At 42.6% G+C, this 18,316-nt stretch overlaps 1 protein-coding gene across 2 annotated transcripts in view; it reads left to right on the top strand.

Annotated features, from left to right (window-relative positions):
- Positions 1–18,316, top strand: part of STIM2 (stromal interaction molecule 2) — a 119,054-nt gene that overhangs the window by 38,245 nt on the left and 62,493 nt on the right. For both annotated transcript variants that reach the window (XM_083159176.1, XM_083159258.1), the window contains exon 2: positions 9,300–9,430. In XM_083159176.1, coding sequence (XP_083015302.1) covers positions 9,300–9,430 — 131 coding nt within the window. The remainder of the gene's footprint in view (positions 1–9,299; positions 9,431–18,316) is intronic.

Raw genomic sequence — 18,316 nt, 5'->3', positions numbered from 1 at the left:
CTGTCATTTTCTCTTATCCATAACCATGTGTTTGTTCCAACCAGACAGATCTGCAGATAAATCTGTGTGTGTATGGCCCCTTAAGCCTAGATAGCCATAAAACCTGGACTATTGGTGTGCCTTGAGGATGGCGGTTAAGGACCACTGATATAGTGGGTGCCCCCATTTTAATTAGACTTTATAGATGATGCTACACCTATATATGAAGGTATTTTATATTCCAAGTATAATTTGAAGCTTTGAATCTTGCACGTTTGAGAGAGTTGTTGAATTGTCGTAGTACACTTGGTTCTATAACCATCTACGTTGACCTCCGGTTTTCTATTCATAGTTCTCTTGTGAGTCCTTTGTCTGTCTTTGTAAAGCTGTATGTTACCTTATGTGGCATTGCTTGTTTGGTTCTCGGTGCAGGCTTTATGTAACCGTTACATGCCTAAGTATTGCCCATGGGCTACAGCGCTTCTCAGCGAATGCAGTGAGATGAGTAATCCAAAGCAGTTTTGTTTTGTTGCTGGATTTATAGACTGCTTAATTTGTATGCTAACCATTTGCATAGTATGTTCCTATTCATTGTTGCATTTATTGGTTTACTGTTTTGGCAGTTCTAACAGTGTGTCTGAGCACTATATATTTTGTTATCCAGGATAATGTGTTCATTATGTGTGATGTGATGCAACTGCTGAACGTGGTACGGAACTCTGGATTCTTTCACATCCAATTGTTCTGGTTAATGGTGCAGCTGTGCGCTTGTCTGGACCGCTAGACAGATGTGACTCTCACCCACTAAATCAGCGCATTCACATTTGTTTATACTTTATTTCAGCAGAATGACAGTTTGTGCGTGCAAATAACACCCACATTTCCTGCAGAAAGAAAACCATTGGTTCTTGGGGTTGACAGTAATTAGGTAGTCAGTCAATCGGTCGACATTCACTAACGATACAGTCATAATGTCGACATTCACTATTGATAGACAGGCATATTGTTGACATTTATTAGGTCAACATGGTCAAAAGATTGACAAAAGCAATAGGTTGACATGGAAAAGAACGGCCTGAAAAAGGTTGACGTGAATTTTTGGATAAAAAAATTTGACATGGACAAGTATAAGTTTTACCGCATCCCTTTGCATGGCTCTCTTCACTCACCCAGCTTCGGGCACGGCACCTCGATACACTCGGCACACTATTATGATCTCACTCTATGCCCACCTGGCTAGTAAAGTATGAAAAACCACCTTGTTGGGGGGGGGGGGGAGTGAAAAACTTTTATTTGCTTTTGAGTGGCATTTTTAGGTGGTAACATTTGAGCAGTAAATAAGATATGCCTTCCTACAGATGGGACCACCTAAATCTAGCCTCGCCTTGATAGCACAACTTTTTCCATTGCACAGAGTCTTATTCACAATGAGAAGTGAATAGGACGCACAAACCGCTTCAATGTATTAAAATGTGACATACAAAATGCTACGTTCCATTTCCTTTTCAGATACAGCCATGGTTGCACACACAATATAGGCATGCCGCATATCTTTTTATCAAGCGGCAGAATTTTCATGTGTGTAGTATTCATATTATAATAGGAAAAGATGTGTAAAAAGACGCCCGACGTTGGCAACATGGCTCTCACACATTCTGTATAATGCAACATGGAGCCCACAGAGAATAGATGTATGTGGATATATTTGTATCTATCTTTTGCCATATGTCCTTGGTGCAGGTGTAAATTGGCTGATTTATTTACATTTTGATAAAAAAAAATGTCTCTGCTAGTCATAAATGCCACTTCAGTGTGAAAAATTAGTGGGACCCATTCTTATCTATATAACAAAAATGATGTCCGTAGGTTGGAATGTAATGGTGTGCTCTCTGGCCACTCCCACCTGTGTTGGATACACCGTGGAAGAGGGGAAAAAGTGGGGTAGAGAGAAAATGTGGCAGCGTGTAAAAAGAAAAGGGATAGAGACCGAGAGGGAAAAAAATAAGTAAAAGCCAGGCAGTGTCCAGCATTACAGCACTGCAGGAGTTCAAATGATGGACAAAAGGCCCCTCGATTACTTTTAGATGCTGCTACATCTGGCAGTGTTGATTGACTCCTCATGCTGTGGTTAGGTGGTGCCATTAATCAAATCCCTCACAGCAGAAAAGTACTTTATTTCCACAAACCTGATACCCATAGACTATTTTCCTTCTGTTGATTCCCAGATCATGTCACTTTGTACTAAGGAAATGTTAGTAGACCTAGAAAGTGGGGGAGGTTCTAAAAAAAATAAATAAAAAAAATTATCATTTTGGAGCTCCCGTGTTTGAAAGTGATGGCTCCTTTTTCTAATGCTGTCTCACCCTTGAGCACAGGTTACTTAAATATCTTTACTCAAGTGTGGAACTTCTTAAAACCTCAACTATTGGGGTGTAGTTTGGGGAAATCCTTTGTATAGAATCCTGTTTTATGCCATTTTGGAAAGGTGGTTTATTTCTGGAGCAAGTACAGTATCTCCTGTTAATCACATACATTTGCATTATTTCTTATGATGACCTATATTCTATGTTTTCTGGAAAACGGTTATTTGAACTTAGTGCTAATAGCTGATATCGATGTCGGAATGTAACCTGCCCATAGTGTGAAAATACTCACCACTGGGGTGAAAGATCTACTACATTTCTAGTTAATCCTTTAATTATCAGAAATTTGTATTCGACGGTGCAGCATAACTTTTCAAAAACTTTTAAATCGTTATTTTTTATATTCCCATCCACTTTTAAAAAACGTCCTATTCACGGACCACTGCAGCTAACTACCACCGTTGGGCCAATTCAAGCAGTGGGGTTTAACCCACACATTGTGTACTACTTTTATAGCTTAAGGAGCTGTGAGTAAGGGAGGTATTCAATCCACTGCCGCTATTTCCGACAGGGGAAATAGTGGTGGTAGCCTATTCAATGCTGTCTTTCCTGCTTTAAAAGCAGTCAGGCCAGTATTGCCAAAAACGGTCATGGATTGTCGAGATCACTGCCGTATCTTGACGATCCATGCCCATTTGTCACTGCCACGCCCTCTTTTCATTGTTCGGTAGGCGGGACATTGAATCTTGCCTGCCGAATATAAGTCGTGCGGGCTGAGAACTGGCCAGCGTCACGACTGTCAGGACGTCGTGACCTGGGATTGAATTCCCCCCATAATGTCTATGAGAAATAGGAATCAGAACCACATTGGTTAACAGGATGGGAAAACCCATTGATTCCGCAATCCACCATCGCGAGTAAATATGCCACGTAATTCTATAAGTTTACACAGGGACTTAGTAAGAAACTGCTAAAGACAAAATCTTCTCCAGAAATCGTGGTTTTTACTTTATTATTATTATTATTATTATTATTTTATTATTATTATTATTATTATTATTATTATTATTATTATTATTATTATTTTATTTATAAGGCACCACAAGTGTTTCGCAGCGCCGTACAAAGGAACAATACAGGGAGACAAAACTTGACATAACATTGAATAAATAACAAAAATACAGTACAAATAAAGAGCACCACAGTTCAATACACATTACAGCTTAAATGTAAGTAGTGAGGACTCAATCAACATACAACTAGAGGCTTGAGGCCAATGATGGAGATGAGTAAAGATGGTCACTGAGTGTTGGAGTAAATTAGAGCTGTGAGTGAAATGTGAAGAGAAGTGGGCTTTGACAACAGGAGGGAAGACTTTACATTTTTTGTAATTCTATTTATTTTCTTGAAAGCTGGGAAGAGGCTATATCTCTGAGTAACTGCCCCCCGAGCTGGTCTCCCTTTTTATTGCTAGCACTTAATTAAATGTAAACTGGTTCCATAGTTTGTTGAGCTTACTACTATTAGATCCAGTTTGTCCCGTATCTGTTACAGTCCAGGATTCTCCCCGCACATGCCTCCTCGCGTATCAAATTCTGTTGAAACTTTTTCCTAACCAACTTAAATTCTTGCTTTACCTCGGGCCTGTCGTGTTTAGATTAGGTGATGTGTCAGTCTTTGTAGACACTTTATGTACTTTTCTAACTGAATGGGAAATCAAACACCTGTACACTCGGTTGCAGGTGTGTGTGTGATCTTTTACAAAGTGAAAACTTGTTGCGATGACTTTGCAAAAATGATCCGACGTTCTTAAAGGGCTATATGCAAGTTAGAACATCAGTCTTGGCACTTGGTCTTCGCTATTGACGTATTATGTGGTTTTTTTTCAAGCCTTTATTTTTCAAATGTATATGAGCTACATTAACCCTTTTAGTGCCATCGTTGCTGTGAGTGATCCTCAAAATATCTGCTAAAAAAATGCCAGCATCGCTCACGGCAACTGTTCTTTTAGTATAAGTTAAATACAAATACAGCCAAGTCAGCTTATTGAAGTCTAGTTAAAAATGGCACCAGCATTTGTAACGGATATTTTCTAAGGACCTCTCACAGCATTGTTAGCACTCAAATTTCACACCTATTTTGACAAATTCACTTGGCACTCAAAGGACAGGTTTCATTGCGGCCGGCGAGGGGGTTTAACCGGCCGCTCACCGTGTTCAGTGTTCTGGGGGAAACGCTCGCTGTTGGATGATGGTGAGGATACCCCCATACAGCGAGGTTCGCTGCTAAAGCAGGGAGCCCGCTGTGTTTAGCCACGAACCTCGCTGTTCTGGCGGCCGCACACGTCACTGTAAAAATCCAGCCAGGTGGAAACTGTGTGCAGGGGGGGTCAGATGAATACTGACTGTGCGAGCTGTGACAGGGAGCAGTCAGCACTGCTTGCTGACACAGCTTGAAGACAGAAAATATGCAATTCTTTGCGCTGATGCCCGGAAGCAGCCAGCACTGGTAGAGAAAAGTTCACCAACTTTCCCAAAATATAGAGTACAAGAACGGAAATACTAGTGCATATGGCGCTTTCCAGGGTATAACTTACACTATTGATATGTAAGTGTCCATAATAGTTTGTAGCATAAATTCTTTTACATTTTGGGCCAATCCTAAGGTTGTTTCACATAGGGAAGGTCACCAAATTCTCCACGGACTGTAGGATATTCAAATGCTCTAAAACGGAAATAGAAAATAGTGCAACACCTTTTTTCAAAAGGGGGGGAACAATTTATTTTGCAGGATAAAAAACAGCATATAATCACCAGCCGGTGACAACAAATGGGAGGTTACACCCAGGAATCCCTCCACTGAAGTAGCCAGGCTCCGGACACCTTTCCTCTTGGGGTGGAAGCTCCAGGGGTTATCCCGTCCTAACAGTAGATAAGCAGCAATTCTACCAGCCACGGGAACACCTGCTTAATGCATTTCGGACCATTGGGGTCCTTCTTCAGAAGCATGCTGACACAGCTCGCAAAATGTATTGAATATACCCCAATGGGTTAAATGCACTCTACTGTCCAGTGAAAATGTATTTGTTTACTTTGCTTGACCTAGTGTGTATGTATAGATATGTCATACACTCTTGGGTATGCGGTCCCACTCTGATAAAGCACACCTTTGTGTTTGTGTCATGCTCAGCCCATGGGTAGTATTCAATGTGAATTCTGGCGATGTGCAGCGAATCCTGTTTAGGATTCGCTGCACATTCGCCACTGCTTGCTGCGTTCCGGAGCCTCGCCGGCTCCGGTATTCAACGAGTCAGGGGCTCGCTGCCCCTGACCGGCGAATTTGAGCTCCTGCGGCGATGCCGCAGGGAGCCTAAAGGACGGCGGCAGGCAGGGAGATGGAAGTCTCCCTGCCTGCCCCAGAACGTTTGTGGGGGGGGAGGTGGGCTCCCCGGGTGCCAGGCAGCACAGGCTGGGGGTTGCCAGCAGGGGACCGGGTATATTCACTACACCCGATCATGCATATGTAATGATCGGGTGAAGTGAATATATGAATATCTAATGAGCGGCTCGGCTCCGGCCCCCTGCTGGCTGGTCTGTGTAAAAAATAAATAAATAAATAAATATATATATATATATATATATATATATATATATATATATATATATATATATATATATATATATATATATATATATATATATATATATATATATATATATATATATATATATATACTTACAGCACATGAATAAAAATAGCATGCCCCTCCTCAGAATAAAATTCCAGATTTTTAAGACACCAATTGTAAAAAACAAAACACTTTATTTTAAAAGTTCACCTTCCACTTCACCATAAAAAGATAGCGATTGCTACTCGGTGAATCATGGCGAAAAAAACCTTTGAAATGTATTCGCCATCTGGTCATTGAATAGGGTGATTCACCGTTTTAGTCATAAATTCGCCTTAAAGGACAAAATCGCCATAAAAACCTGGCGAATCAGCCTCATTGAATACCGCCCCATGTGTATATTAGTGAGTGACCGCACACCCAACAGTGGTACATCGATCTTATAAAATGACCTATCTTATGACAAACTCTGGTGAAACAGATGTAGAATGGGAGGAAAAAAATAGTTCAGAACAGTCCATTTTAATTTGAATTATTTTGAATGAATAAACATGTAACCGTATAAGTGAATAAAATGGTTACAATTGTTCTGTGTGAAATTTAGTATGCCTGTTGGTGAGGCGGTGTTAAGCTACCGTAGGAGAGGCGGAGATGGGCTGCTTTTTAGCTGTATATTTTGGAGACTGAATCAATTCAAGTGTGCAGTTAAGCTGGGAGGTGTGCAGTAGTTGAGAAAGAAGTCGTGAATTGTGTGTAGTATTTATTATTATTATGTTTATATGGCACCACAAGGGTTCCGCAGAGCCTAACAATAATAAAGAAATGAGCAAAAAACTATTAAATACCAAATGACAAAGCAATATATAGGACAAGTACATGGTAAATAAAGACCGTTGCATCATAGGACTGGACACTGATGCACATGAGGAGAGAGGGCCCTGCTTGTGCGAGCTTACATTCAAAAGGGGAGTGGCACAGAAGGGGTATATAGTATACACATTTTAAACCAATAGCTGTTATGGGGCTTCTTAAATGCAGTAAAGTGAGCCCCTGTTCTCACATTAGTACTGTAACACACTGCAGCAATACATAATGACCTAATCCAAAGATAAGAAAATAAATTGTGATAGTTGCCTCTAGTCTCGTGACGAATAACCCATAAATAATTGTAGCCTGTGGTTTTCTATACAATAAAGGAGTCCAGGTGAATAGGCCATTCCCTGTAATTTAGCACCTTGCAGCATTGATCGTGTGAAAGGAACTGTATCTCCCCCTCCTCCTCAAAACACTGCTGCAGTTCTGTGCTGTGGTCCTGCCACATCATCTCAGTGGGGCTGAGGCCTACATTTTAATTAATCACTTTAAATATTATTGGGTTTCCTTCTGACACTCAGTAACCACCCTAGGGTTTCGGCACTGGCATCTGGGACTGCTTACTGCTGGGTGCTGCTGCAGCACCTCTTTGACAGTGGTAATTGCTTTCCCTCTGGCACCATTTTTATGTAGTAGTGAGCAGAGGACGAGTTCGGGGCACTCTGCTCACAGCGGCCTGCTTATCAGGTAATCAAGGGATTTAGACAAATGCCACGCTAGAAGTCATTAGATATGTGCTCTAATAAAATGTCCTTAAAAGGACAATTGCCAGCTGAAGGTACCAGGAATATCACAGCTTACAGTTTCTTAGAAGTTCAGATGAAATCTGCCTTAAGATGTTCAGAAGTACGTACACAGAAAGCCCTTTTATTTATACAGTACAGACATTAATTCTATGTTTTCTCCCCTTGTGACATTTACCTGGGGGTGACTGGTCAGCTGCCGCAGTTGGCGATCTCTGTCCTGTCGCTGCAGTATAACTGCACACAATGAAATAAAAAAAAATGTTTTATTATATTCATGGCATCTTGTGCCTACAATTACCATGCCAATGTAAACTGACCTTAGCAGCGCTATTGTTTGATCCAGTTTCAACGGTAAAATACAATAGATCCTCATTTCAGCAGATTTCTGGATCTAGTTACTAGAAGACATTGGAACAGGATGAAGGTGTTCTTGGCACTTTCTCCAGACTGGTGACACTAGGTCCTGACAACACGTACGGTCTACTCTCCTTGCACTTATAGACAGTGGTGTTAGTAATAATGCATACATAGACTGAAATGGAACAAATCCATCACTGTCCCCCCCCCCCCCCAAACTCTGATATACTTCAGACCAGATAGAAGACCTTTTATTTAACAATAAGTGTAGAGCTCGGAGGAACGTTTATAAAAAGTACGCTTGGTCAAACCGCAGTGTTGGTACTAAGTATACCCAGCACTGTGCGCTAAGTGGCTGGACAATGTGGCGGAGATCTGAGGTGTAGTGTCCCATGCCGAATCCTGGAGCATTACTGCTGAGCAGATTTAATGGAACAAATCATTTATCTGGTCCCAGTTGTATTGGAAAACTGATTTACACACAAAACCCCAATACCAATGTAATTGTTATACGCATGCATGTTTTGCGCATGCCTTTTTTTTTTCTAACTGGTAGAACAGAGCCATTCCCACTGCATAGAAAATGGCTCTGAAACGTGTAGGACTCTGCTTTTTAAACGTTTGGAAATACTGGTTATCATTAACCGGTAAATCAACTCTGGCGCTTTCTCACGGCAGCCTTAAACGTTTAGAAATGGGAAAAAAACCTGGCAATATACCGTTTAACAAGTCCATGTACCATGTTTTCGCTTGCTAGTCCATAAGCTCTTCTTCTAGTCTTCAGTAGTCCACTACTATGCTTCATTGCTCCGAGCAAGCCTGGTTTTCTTTGCTGCAGAATTAACTTTTAAAATAACTACTTTTGGTTTTTATTTATTCTTCCGTTTTCTTCTAATCTAAATGGTTTTCCTAAACCCTTGCAAGGGGGTGGCCAAACGGGTCCTTGAGATCTACCAACATCCATGTTCTGTAGAACACCTGTGGATTTGTAGAATGTGTCTGGTAGGAATAAATGCAGCACATGGTTTTTAAATGCGAGTTAGTAATGACTGCACCTGTGCAACAGCCAGGTGCTCTGGAAGCAATGGACTCTTGGTAGACCTCAAGGACCGGTTTGGCCGGCCCTGCTCTAGAGCAAAGTTTCAGCTTTCCATCCACCTTTTGCTCTTTCAGGTTTTTCATTAGACTTCAATGACTATATGTATATTTAAAGTTATCAGATACTTTTATTTGCTGTGAAGATTAAATTACATGAGGTCTGTTTATTAGATCAAACCTTTTGTCCTGTTGCGCAGTAGAAGTGACACTATTAAGACATTGTTTTGTAACAATTGTTCACATCTGTCGCCACAGATCCTTTAATGTCCCTGAGCCCGCCGTGTCTTACAGAAGAGGACCACTCCAGTTTGGAAGCTATCAGAACAATTCATAAACAAATGGATGACGATAATGACGGCGGGATAGAAGTGGAGGAAAGCGTTGAGGTGAGCCCCCAGTGGGAATTTACACCGTAACAGTGACAGACTAATGCAAATACTGTATACAGGAAGTGACACCACTCCTGTGACACGTCCTTATGTAAGCGATCACCTCACCAGTCATTAGAGCTTACTGTACTGTTTATTTGAAGACTTGCCTTATTCACATCAGACAGTTTATATTCTTTACATTTTGTTCACTCACTGTTATCAACAGTGTTTATTGTACTTCTTTCTTTGTATTGCTCCATTAAATTTACCTCTTCCAACACATTGTACTGCACCGGCCTTTCTTTCAGACCTCCACGGGACACGGAACCTTCTAGCAGTTCCTATCCAGGCTTTAAAAAAAAAAAAAACCCTTATTCTAATACAGCAGCATTTAGAAAGCTAAAATGTTACATACAGCACTTCAATATAAAGTAGACATGTCCTTTCATATCCGGCAAAAAGTAACAAATGGGCCTTTGTTTAACAGAGCATTCATTCGATACGTAGCACTTCAGATATAAAAGGTTTGTAACGCTTCAGGTTTAATTTGTACAAACCAATTATTTTTTCTCTGCTAAATATATATGTAGTCTATTTCCTTTGTACTTCTATTTAAAAAATTGTATAATACATTAAACAGGTTTCTATTTTTTTTTTCTGGCTTGTGTTCTTGTAATGTCATTAGATTATTGTTGTTATTATTATTATTATTTTTTTTATTGCAATGTCTTTAAAAGCTTTTAGCGTTTGTATTATTTATTTACTATTTATGAACAGTTTCTTAGGTACTTGTTTCCTATCACGGACACACCGATTTGTATCGGGGTGATCGTGTCGGAAAAATCGCGTCGGTCGCATCGCATGTGACCAAATCGCATGCGATGCGACCGACCCGATTTTTACATTGAATCAAATGTGAATAGGGCCCCTGGGACCCTATTTTACATTCGATTCAATGTAAAGTATTCCCCAGACCCCCAATTTTACCCCCTCAACGGCACCCCACGATTGACGCCAACCCGAAGCGCAGCGGTGCGTGTCCTCCGACCTTTTGATACCCCTACTATCCACGTCGGTGTGAAGTTGAGAATATAAAGTGTGGCGAGCCACCGAGCCCGAAGCGTGGCGAGCGGACGCGTATAACTTCACAGGTATACGCGTCCCCTCGCAGGGCTCGCTGCGCTCGCCATGCTTTGGGCTCGGTGACTCGCTTAACTTTTTAACCATGACGGGGCCATATACAATGTGAAATGGGTCATATTGGCCCATTTCACATTGTTTCCTATGTAAAATGGACTTAATCAAGTCCATCTCATCTTGTGCCATTATAATGGCACAAGACCGACGCGATGCTCCTGATTTTAATGTTAAAAATATTTTAACATTGAAGCCTATGGCAAAATCGCGTCGGGGGCCATGTTAATGCACGCGACCGACGCGATGCCCCCGATTTTGCCTTTTTTGGCAAAATGGACCTGATTTCAAAGGAAATCGGGTCCATCGCGTACCTTAACTTTAAGATACGCGATTGTAGCCGTGCTAGGAAACAAGTACCGTTTCTTATATAGCGCAGCATATTCCTTTGTGCTTTACCATAGGAATGCAACTGATGGTTTTTCAAAACATGTTCAGCGGTGCAATATGGTCGCTGAGCAATTTTGGCTTAATATCTCTCAGCAATATATTGCTCAGTGTAGATTTTTCATCTCTGACCACCAATTTTGGCAGAAAATTGCAATGAATTCTGTCTCATTCTGTCTCTACCTCATTTTGACTAGAAATCTATGGTTGCTTGTGCACAGTGCATTGTGCACCAGCGACCAGGAATTTGTGAGTGCACTAGTTCAGCGTTCACTGATGTGATGACCACTATCCAGTTCCAGGGGTTCCTTGCTGTAGCCATAGGGGATGTGACTGACAGCCCAGTTCAGGGGATGCTGGCTGGAATGCGGCAGAGGTAGACTCCCGTGAACATAATTCTTCTCATTTCCTTAAATAGGACAAGCATAAAGGGAAAGCAAACCGTTTTCATATACCCTTAACATTTTCTTCCGCCATGACATGTTCTCTTGAAATTAGAATGAGTTAGTCTGTGATCAAGGGCTTCTACGGTTATTTTCCTTTTGACTTTCATTTCTTTATTGACCCTGACACTATGGGATATGGGGTCTGTTTTGAGTCTTTTTATTTTTTATTTTTTTTTTGTTCTGTTCTTTTCCCGGCCATTGCATGCAATTTACTGAAATAATGTGTTGCTCGCGAGAGCTTACAATCAAAAATGTTTTGCTGTAAGCAGCTCTCTGCAGGCAGTGACCGGTAAATTGGAAATTCTTTTCGGATTACTGCAGTGTATGTTGCCAAGCCTACAATATGTTTGTTCTTAAGTCTTCCAAATGCGCTTATTTTACATGCCTGTATTACAGAGGTTAACCCTTTGAGTGCCGAGTGAATTTGTCAAAATAGGTGTGAATATTACCCACCAAACCTTTTTATCATAATGACCTCTAGTATTTACCTTTTTACATAGGAAATATAATCTTTTTTTTTTTTTTTTTTTTTTTTCACACACATTTTATTTGAATTTATATAACAAATGTGAGCGACGCTGACATTTTTAGCGGATATTTTGCACAGATCACAGATGTTGGCACTCAATAGGTTAATAAAGGTGCAGGAGTTATTTTGTCAGTGTGTGTATATATACATATGTATATGTGTGTGTGTGTGTGTGTGTGTGTGTGTGTTTATCAAAGGTGTAAAAAGTTTATTCAATAAAAGAAAGCAAAACATGTGTTGGATCACGTACCAATGGAAACGGTTCACGCAACCTTAGGGATAGCATAAATGTCTCGCTCTCACAAATGGATGACGCTTGGCCATGTCCCTACGCGTTTCGTCATGGAGTCTTCGTCAGAGGGCTGGCCTATCGTCGTTCTGTTACTTCAATATATCCCACTACGATTCATTAAGGCACAGCTGTGCCAATCCCTCCCTGTGTTACATCACATTATTTATGATCCTGCACGGCACATTTATCTTTAACTCTAAAGGGGAGAAATAACATGGTCTGTGTGCTTTGTAAAAATATTGCAAATACCTTGCCGGCTGAGGGATTGCACAGCTGTGCCGTAGTGGGATATATTCAGGTAACAGACCGATGCTAGGCCAGCCCTCTGATGAAGTTTTAAATGACGAAACGCATAGCGTCCTCCTTTTGTGTGAGAGCGTGTAACCGCTCCTTCGACCTGTGTGGGATACACAGAGACTTATGCTGTTCTCACTATGGTTGTGTGAACCGCTTCCATTGGTACGTGACCCAACACATGTTTTGCTTTGGAACTTTTATTGAATAAACTTTTTACACCTTTAGTATAGTGTTGAAATGTTGACATCTGCAACTTGTTGAATTGTTCATAATGTCGACATCATAAATATAAAGAGGCAAAATGCTGACATTTTGGAAGTTGTCAACATTGCGGTTAAGGATAGCGAAGGCTTTAGTTGCAGGTTCCTGTTTATATAAAAAATCTGCAACCAAAACAGAAAAATTAGCCTACTGAATAGTTACCTTTACAACACTACTGATTGTCGACCATGTAAGCATGTCATCATTTCATCAGACAACATGCTCACTGTCTACATGGTCAGCGTCGATAAGCTGAACACTACATTTTATATGTCAGCATTTTCATGTTGACATGCAGACGACAAAATGTCCATGTTACTTCTGTACTTTTATAACTATCATCTGTTTTGTAGATGCATTAGCGGCTTCCTGTTGTCCTGACAATGACATCATCAAATTGACAACTTTCATTTACCTGGCTCTGAATGACCACATGTAATTCTTAACACTGAACCTTCGTCCGCCACCTCTTTTAAAAAAAAATTATCTATGGTGTGGGATGGAGGGGACAAGCTTATAGCTAGGTAGAGTCTGTGTTCTGTGAGGGCTGAAAATGCCTTCTAGAACAGTCAAGCGAGGGCACTTTGAGAACAAAAACATTGCTAATTCCCCCTCTCCTACAGCGGCGCATGTAATTTAGCCATATTTGGTTACTGCAATGCACAGTGATGTGCACAGCCCAACTTCTTCATGACACATGGCCAAGAATTGACCGGTTTTCAGGGTCAATTACATATTTTAGGCTTTATTGCTGCAGCATACTTGCATTATTATTATGTATTTATTCTTAAGAATATAAGTGCTCCTAATGATTTATTAAACTAATGACCTGCATCACTGAACATAAACATGGAGACTTTTTTTATTCTTTATTTAACATACAGGGGTTGTATTAAAAATAGCATTGTATTCGCAATGCACTAGTAACGTTTACAGACCATTATCGGAGTTAAATAAGTATATATGAGAACTTTTAGTATTCTTATTAAAAGTTTAGGGCAGATGTAAAGGCCCCCGACTTCCCCCTGAGCTTGATTAGATTGGCACTTGATGTGCCATTTTTTACATGTGATAAATTGTCTCGATTTATCACATGTAAAAAAACCCGGGGAGCAGGGGGGGGTTGTTCTACAGAGCAGGGCTGCTGGTGGGAGCAGGGAGGGCTGGGGACGCTGCGGGGGACACAGGCGGCATAGAGCCGGGCGGGGGGAGCCGGGAGCTGTCAGTACTGAATAAAAAAAAAAAAGCCCATACAATGAATGGGCGGCCTGTGATTGGCTGAGCGCTCTCTCAGCCAGTCAGCAATTGGCTGAGAGAGCACTCAGCCAATCACAGGCCGCCCATTCATTGTATGGGCTTTTTTTTTTTGTTCAGTACTGACCGCTCCCGGCTCCCCCCGTCCGGCTCTATGCCGCCTGTGTCCCCCGCAGCCCCCCCAGCCCCCCCTGCTCCCTCCACCGCCGCGCCACCCCACTAGGTCCCAAGTCGGGTGGTCGGACGTGCAGCAGGTCCGACCACCCGACGCAGATCCGATGTGCACGGGACCGCGCATCGGATCTGAGGGGACATCAAAACTAGCCGATTTTGGTCCGATTTCGGCCAGATCCGACTATCTGGCCGAAATCTGACCAAAATCGGCTAATGTATGGGGGCCTTTACAGCAAGTCCGTCTTATCGCTCGTACCAATATTGGGGCAGATGTATTAAGCCTTAACAAGATAAATGCAAGGGTGATAAGGAGAGATAAATGTCCAGCCAATCAGCTCCTTACTGACTTTTTTTCAAACACAGCCTTTAACATGGCAGTTAGCAGGTGATTGGCTGGGAGTTTATCTCTATCACCCTTGCATTTATCTCTTGTTAAGGCTTAATCTGCCCCTTTATCACCCTTGCATTTCTCTGCATCAATCTGCTCCTAAACAAATGACATTTAGGGGCTGATTAGCTGGAGCACCATTGGACATTCGTAACGAGAGTGAACAAGAATAACACTTTGAAGGCCCCCATATGCTATTGCGACCTTTCAGAGGTGGAAGTGGCACGCAACTTTCCCTTGGGACGCAAAATCGCTTAAGATACGCCATGTGTGTCCTTTTGCGTTCGATGTATCATATGTGATCCCAGCCAAGGCTGCGGGATCCACCAAATAATTGCAATCTAGGACTCCGATCCAATGTGATTGGGACAGCACATCCGATAGTAATCTGAGATAAAACACATGTAATTTGACACGTTTCACGCGATTTTTGGGGTGAAATGTGCCCAACTTGAACTACTGTATGGCCTTTAGTTAAATGTGCCCCAAACTATGAGGAACGTTGTAAGACTATACAAATGTTACCAGGTTGTCCAGAGTAACCCTTTTACTTTTGAGTTGCCTTTACATCACTACTACATCTAGTATTCATCTAGTCCTCATTAGCCAATGAGAACATGGGAGTAGTCACAGCCATAGTGAGCTTATGGCAGTGTAATGGTTAGTGGGGCAAGGCTGCAGGAAACCACAGATGTCCCTATAGCTCAGAGTTCTAAGGTTTGGGTTGAACATGTGAACTATCCTTTATATATTATGTGTATTTGCTATTTTGATATGTTTTTCTATGTTCACTTTTCCCCTTGGTCATGCCTCAGCAGGAGGTTTTGATTAATGAATGCAGGTCACTAAATTATTTTAGGAACAACTTTTTCTCCTTATATGTACATCAAATGCTGCCGATTGTGTAGAATGGGCAGTCATGGAGATGTGGAGGAACTCACCCCCCTCTTCCAGTAGGCGATACATTGGGCAGTGCCAGGGTTTTTTGTCAAACACCCCCCCTATAGAACACTGTAGCATTGCTTATACACAATGCCCACAGTAGTATAGCCGCTTACATGTAATGCCCACAGCAATAGTACCTTGTGACCGCTTGAAAACATACGCTGTGCCAAAAAATTACTGTGCAGGGTTGCGCTGGAGGTGGAACTAGTTCCCCCCCTACCATCAGTTCCCCCTCACTTAGGGCCTTATTCTAGTTCACTCTTAGAGACAAATTCCTTCTTAGCTAGACAAAACCATGTGCACTGCAGGTGGGGCAGATGTAACATGTGCAGAGAGAGTTAGATTTGGGTGGGGTTTTTCTTCAAAGTGAGATCTATATTGCAGTGTAAAAATAAAGCAGTCAGTATTTTCCCTGCACAGAAACAAAATAACTCACCCAAATATAATTCTCTCTGCACCTGTTACATCTGCCCCCCTGCACTGCACATCGTTTTGTCCATCTGAGAAGGAATTTGCCTCTTATACCCCTTTTACACCGCCGAAAAATCCGGGTCAGCGGCGGGTCAGACCCGGATCTTCGGCGGTGTAAATCCCTAACGCCGTGTCCCTTTACACGGGACTTCTACCCAGGTCCTGACCTGGGTAGAACACGGCTAGGACCTGGGTAGAGGGCGGTGTAAATGGGAACGCCGGGTCGGATGACCCGGCTCCCATTTACATGAATGGGGAACGTCCAACCTGCGGACCACAGCGTCCGCAGGTTGGACGGGTTGTCAGCCTGACAGTCACTGACAGCCGGCGCTGCTGTCTGCTATACCCTGCAGACAGCAGCAGCAGCGGCGGCGGGGGAGGGAGGTGAACGGATGCCTGTGTGCGGCATCCATTCACCTCCTGTGCGACGGCGGGGGGAGTGTGCGCGGGGACTGGGGGCAGCCTAGCAGCTTACCTTAGTGCTGGGCTGCCCCCAGCAGCGTTCCGGTCCGGCGGCGGCACGCGGCGGTGATTGGCGCTTGGAGATGACATCGCGCTGTCATCTCCAAGCTCCGGAGGGGGGGGCGGGTGCGGGTCGGGCTGTCCGCCCGGTGTAAATGGCACTAAACGCCGGGTCGCACCCGGCTTGAACCTGGGTCTAAAAAAGCCGGGGCGACCCGGCGTTTTGGTGTAAAAGGGGTATAAGAGTGAACTAGAGTAATGCCCTTAGGGCCAGATGTACTATGCTTGAAAAGTGATAAAATGGAGTGATGAACCAACAGCCAATCAGCTCCTACCTGCTATGTCACAGGCTATGTTTGAAAAATGACAGGTAGGAGCTGATTGGTTGGTGGTTTATCACTCTCCATTTTAGCACTTTTCAAGGCTTAGTACATCTCGCCCTTAATCTCCTTCGTGTGTATGTATACGTATGTATGAATTGGTTTGTAATCTATGGTGCTTTGACATGGATCTAATTAAACATTCCCCCCCCCCCCCAAAAAAAAAATGAGGCTGTAATGTTAATAAGTCAAAACATCTGCCATAACCAAGGGATTTTTCCTTGAAATCGGTCAAGATACTCAAGTGACCTTTGCAGCATGGGTTCTAAATAAAGCTCCAGAAGTTGGAGAAATGTCCAAATCTTTTGTACACCCCAGAATGGAGACCTGGGAATACACGTCTGAATCTCGTTTATTGGAGGTTCTTGCGTGCCAGATTGATTGCAAATACATCATGTATGTAGTTTGGTACTTGTGTATTATCACGGCGCCCACGATGTGCATCGTAGGGCATTGCATGCCATATAGCGGCATGCGATGTGATGCATTTTTTAATTGTACAAGCACCCTGATGGGTGCTTACAATGTGAAATGCCCCCCCATTGTCAACGCCACCACGAAGCATATCAAGCAGCGGCGGTACGCGTCCTCCGACCTGTTCATACCCCCACTATCCACGTTGGCACGGAGTTGATTTTAGATAATGTGGCAAGCGCAGCGAGCCACTGAGCCCGAAGTGTGGCGAGGGGACGCATATTACTTACATGTATTCTGCGTCCCATCGCAGGGCTCGATACGCTCGCCACACTATCTAAAATCAACTCCACGCCGACGTGGATAGTGGGGGTATGAAAAGGTCGGAGGACGGGTACCACCGCCCCTCGCGTGCTCGCTGCGCTCGCCATGCTTCGGGTAGCCGTTGATACTGGGGGTGGCGTTGACAATGGGGAGGGGGGGCATTTAACATTGTAAGGACCCATCAGGGTGCTTGTACAATTAAAAATCGTATACTATCGCATGCCATTTAATGGCATACGATGCGATGTGATATTTTATTGTACAATATCGCATCGCATGCCATCGTATACCTTATTTAGTGTAATGGTATACGATGCGATGGGCGCCGTGATAATACACAAGTACCTGTAGTTTAATCAGCCATTTTAAATCTTTGCGGAACTTGCAAATGTACTTATGTCGTTTTTTTTATGTGACCACTGTATTGTGATTTATATATTATACTTTTAGGTCTTGTTGAATGTTTTCCTTCCTTTCTAAGGGTCTTTTCCAGCCAAACATACAAACTTTTAATGACTTTTATTGGTCACATATGTCTGGTGTCACTGACACAAACCCCAGCTCGTTGTTGCCTGTGCATTTTTTAACCCATTGTCTGCTAATGAGCGACGTAAACCTTCCTGCCCAATGTCACAGCACTGAGCGAGCCCATTACTTTGTAGTAACAGGTTGGACTGTGTTGT

The sequence above is a fragment of the Crinia signifera genome, chromosome 1, assembly GCF_055691185.1.
Source record: "Crinia signifera chromosome 1, ASM5569118v1, whole genome shotgun sequence".
NCBI lineage: Eukaryota > Metazoa > Chordata > Amphibia > Anura > Myobatrachidae > Crinia > Crinia signifera.
The sequence above is the reverse complement of the archived record's forward strand: the minus strand, read 5'-3'. Positions and strand labels throughout refer to the sequence as shown.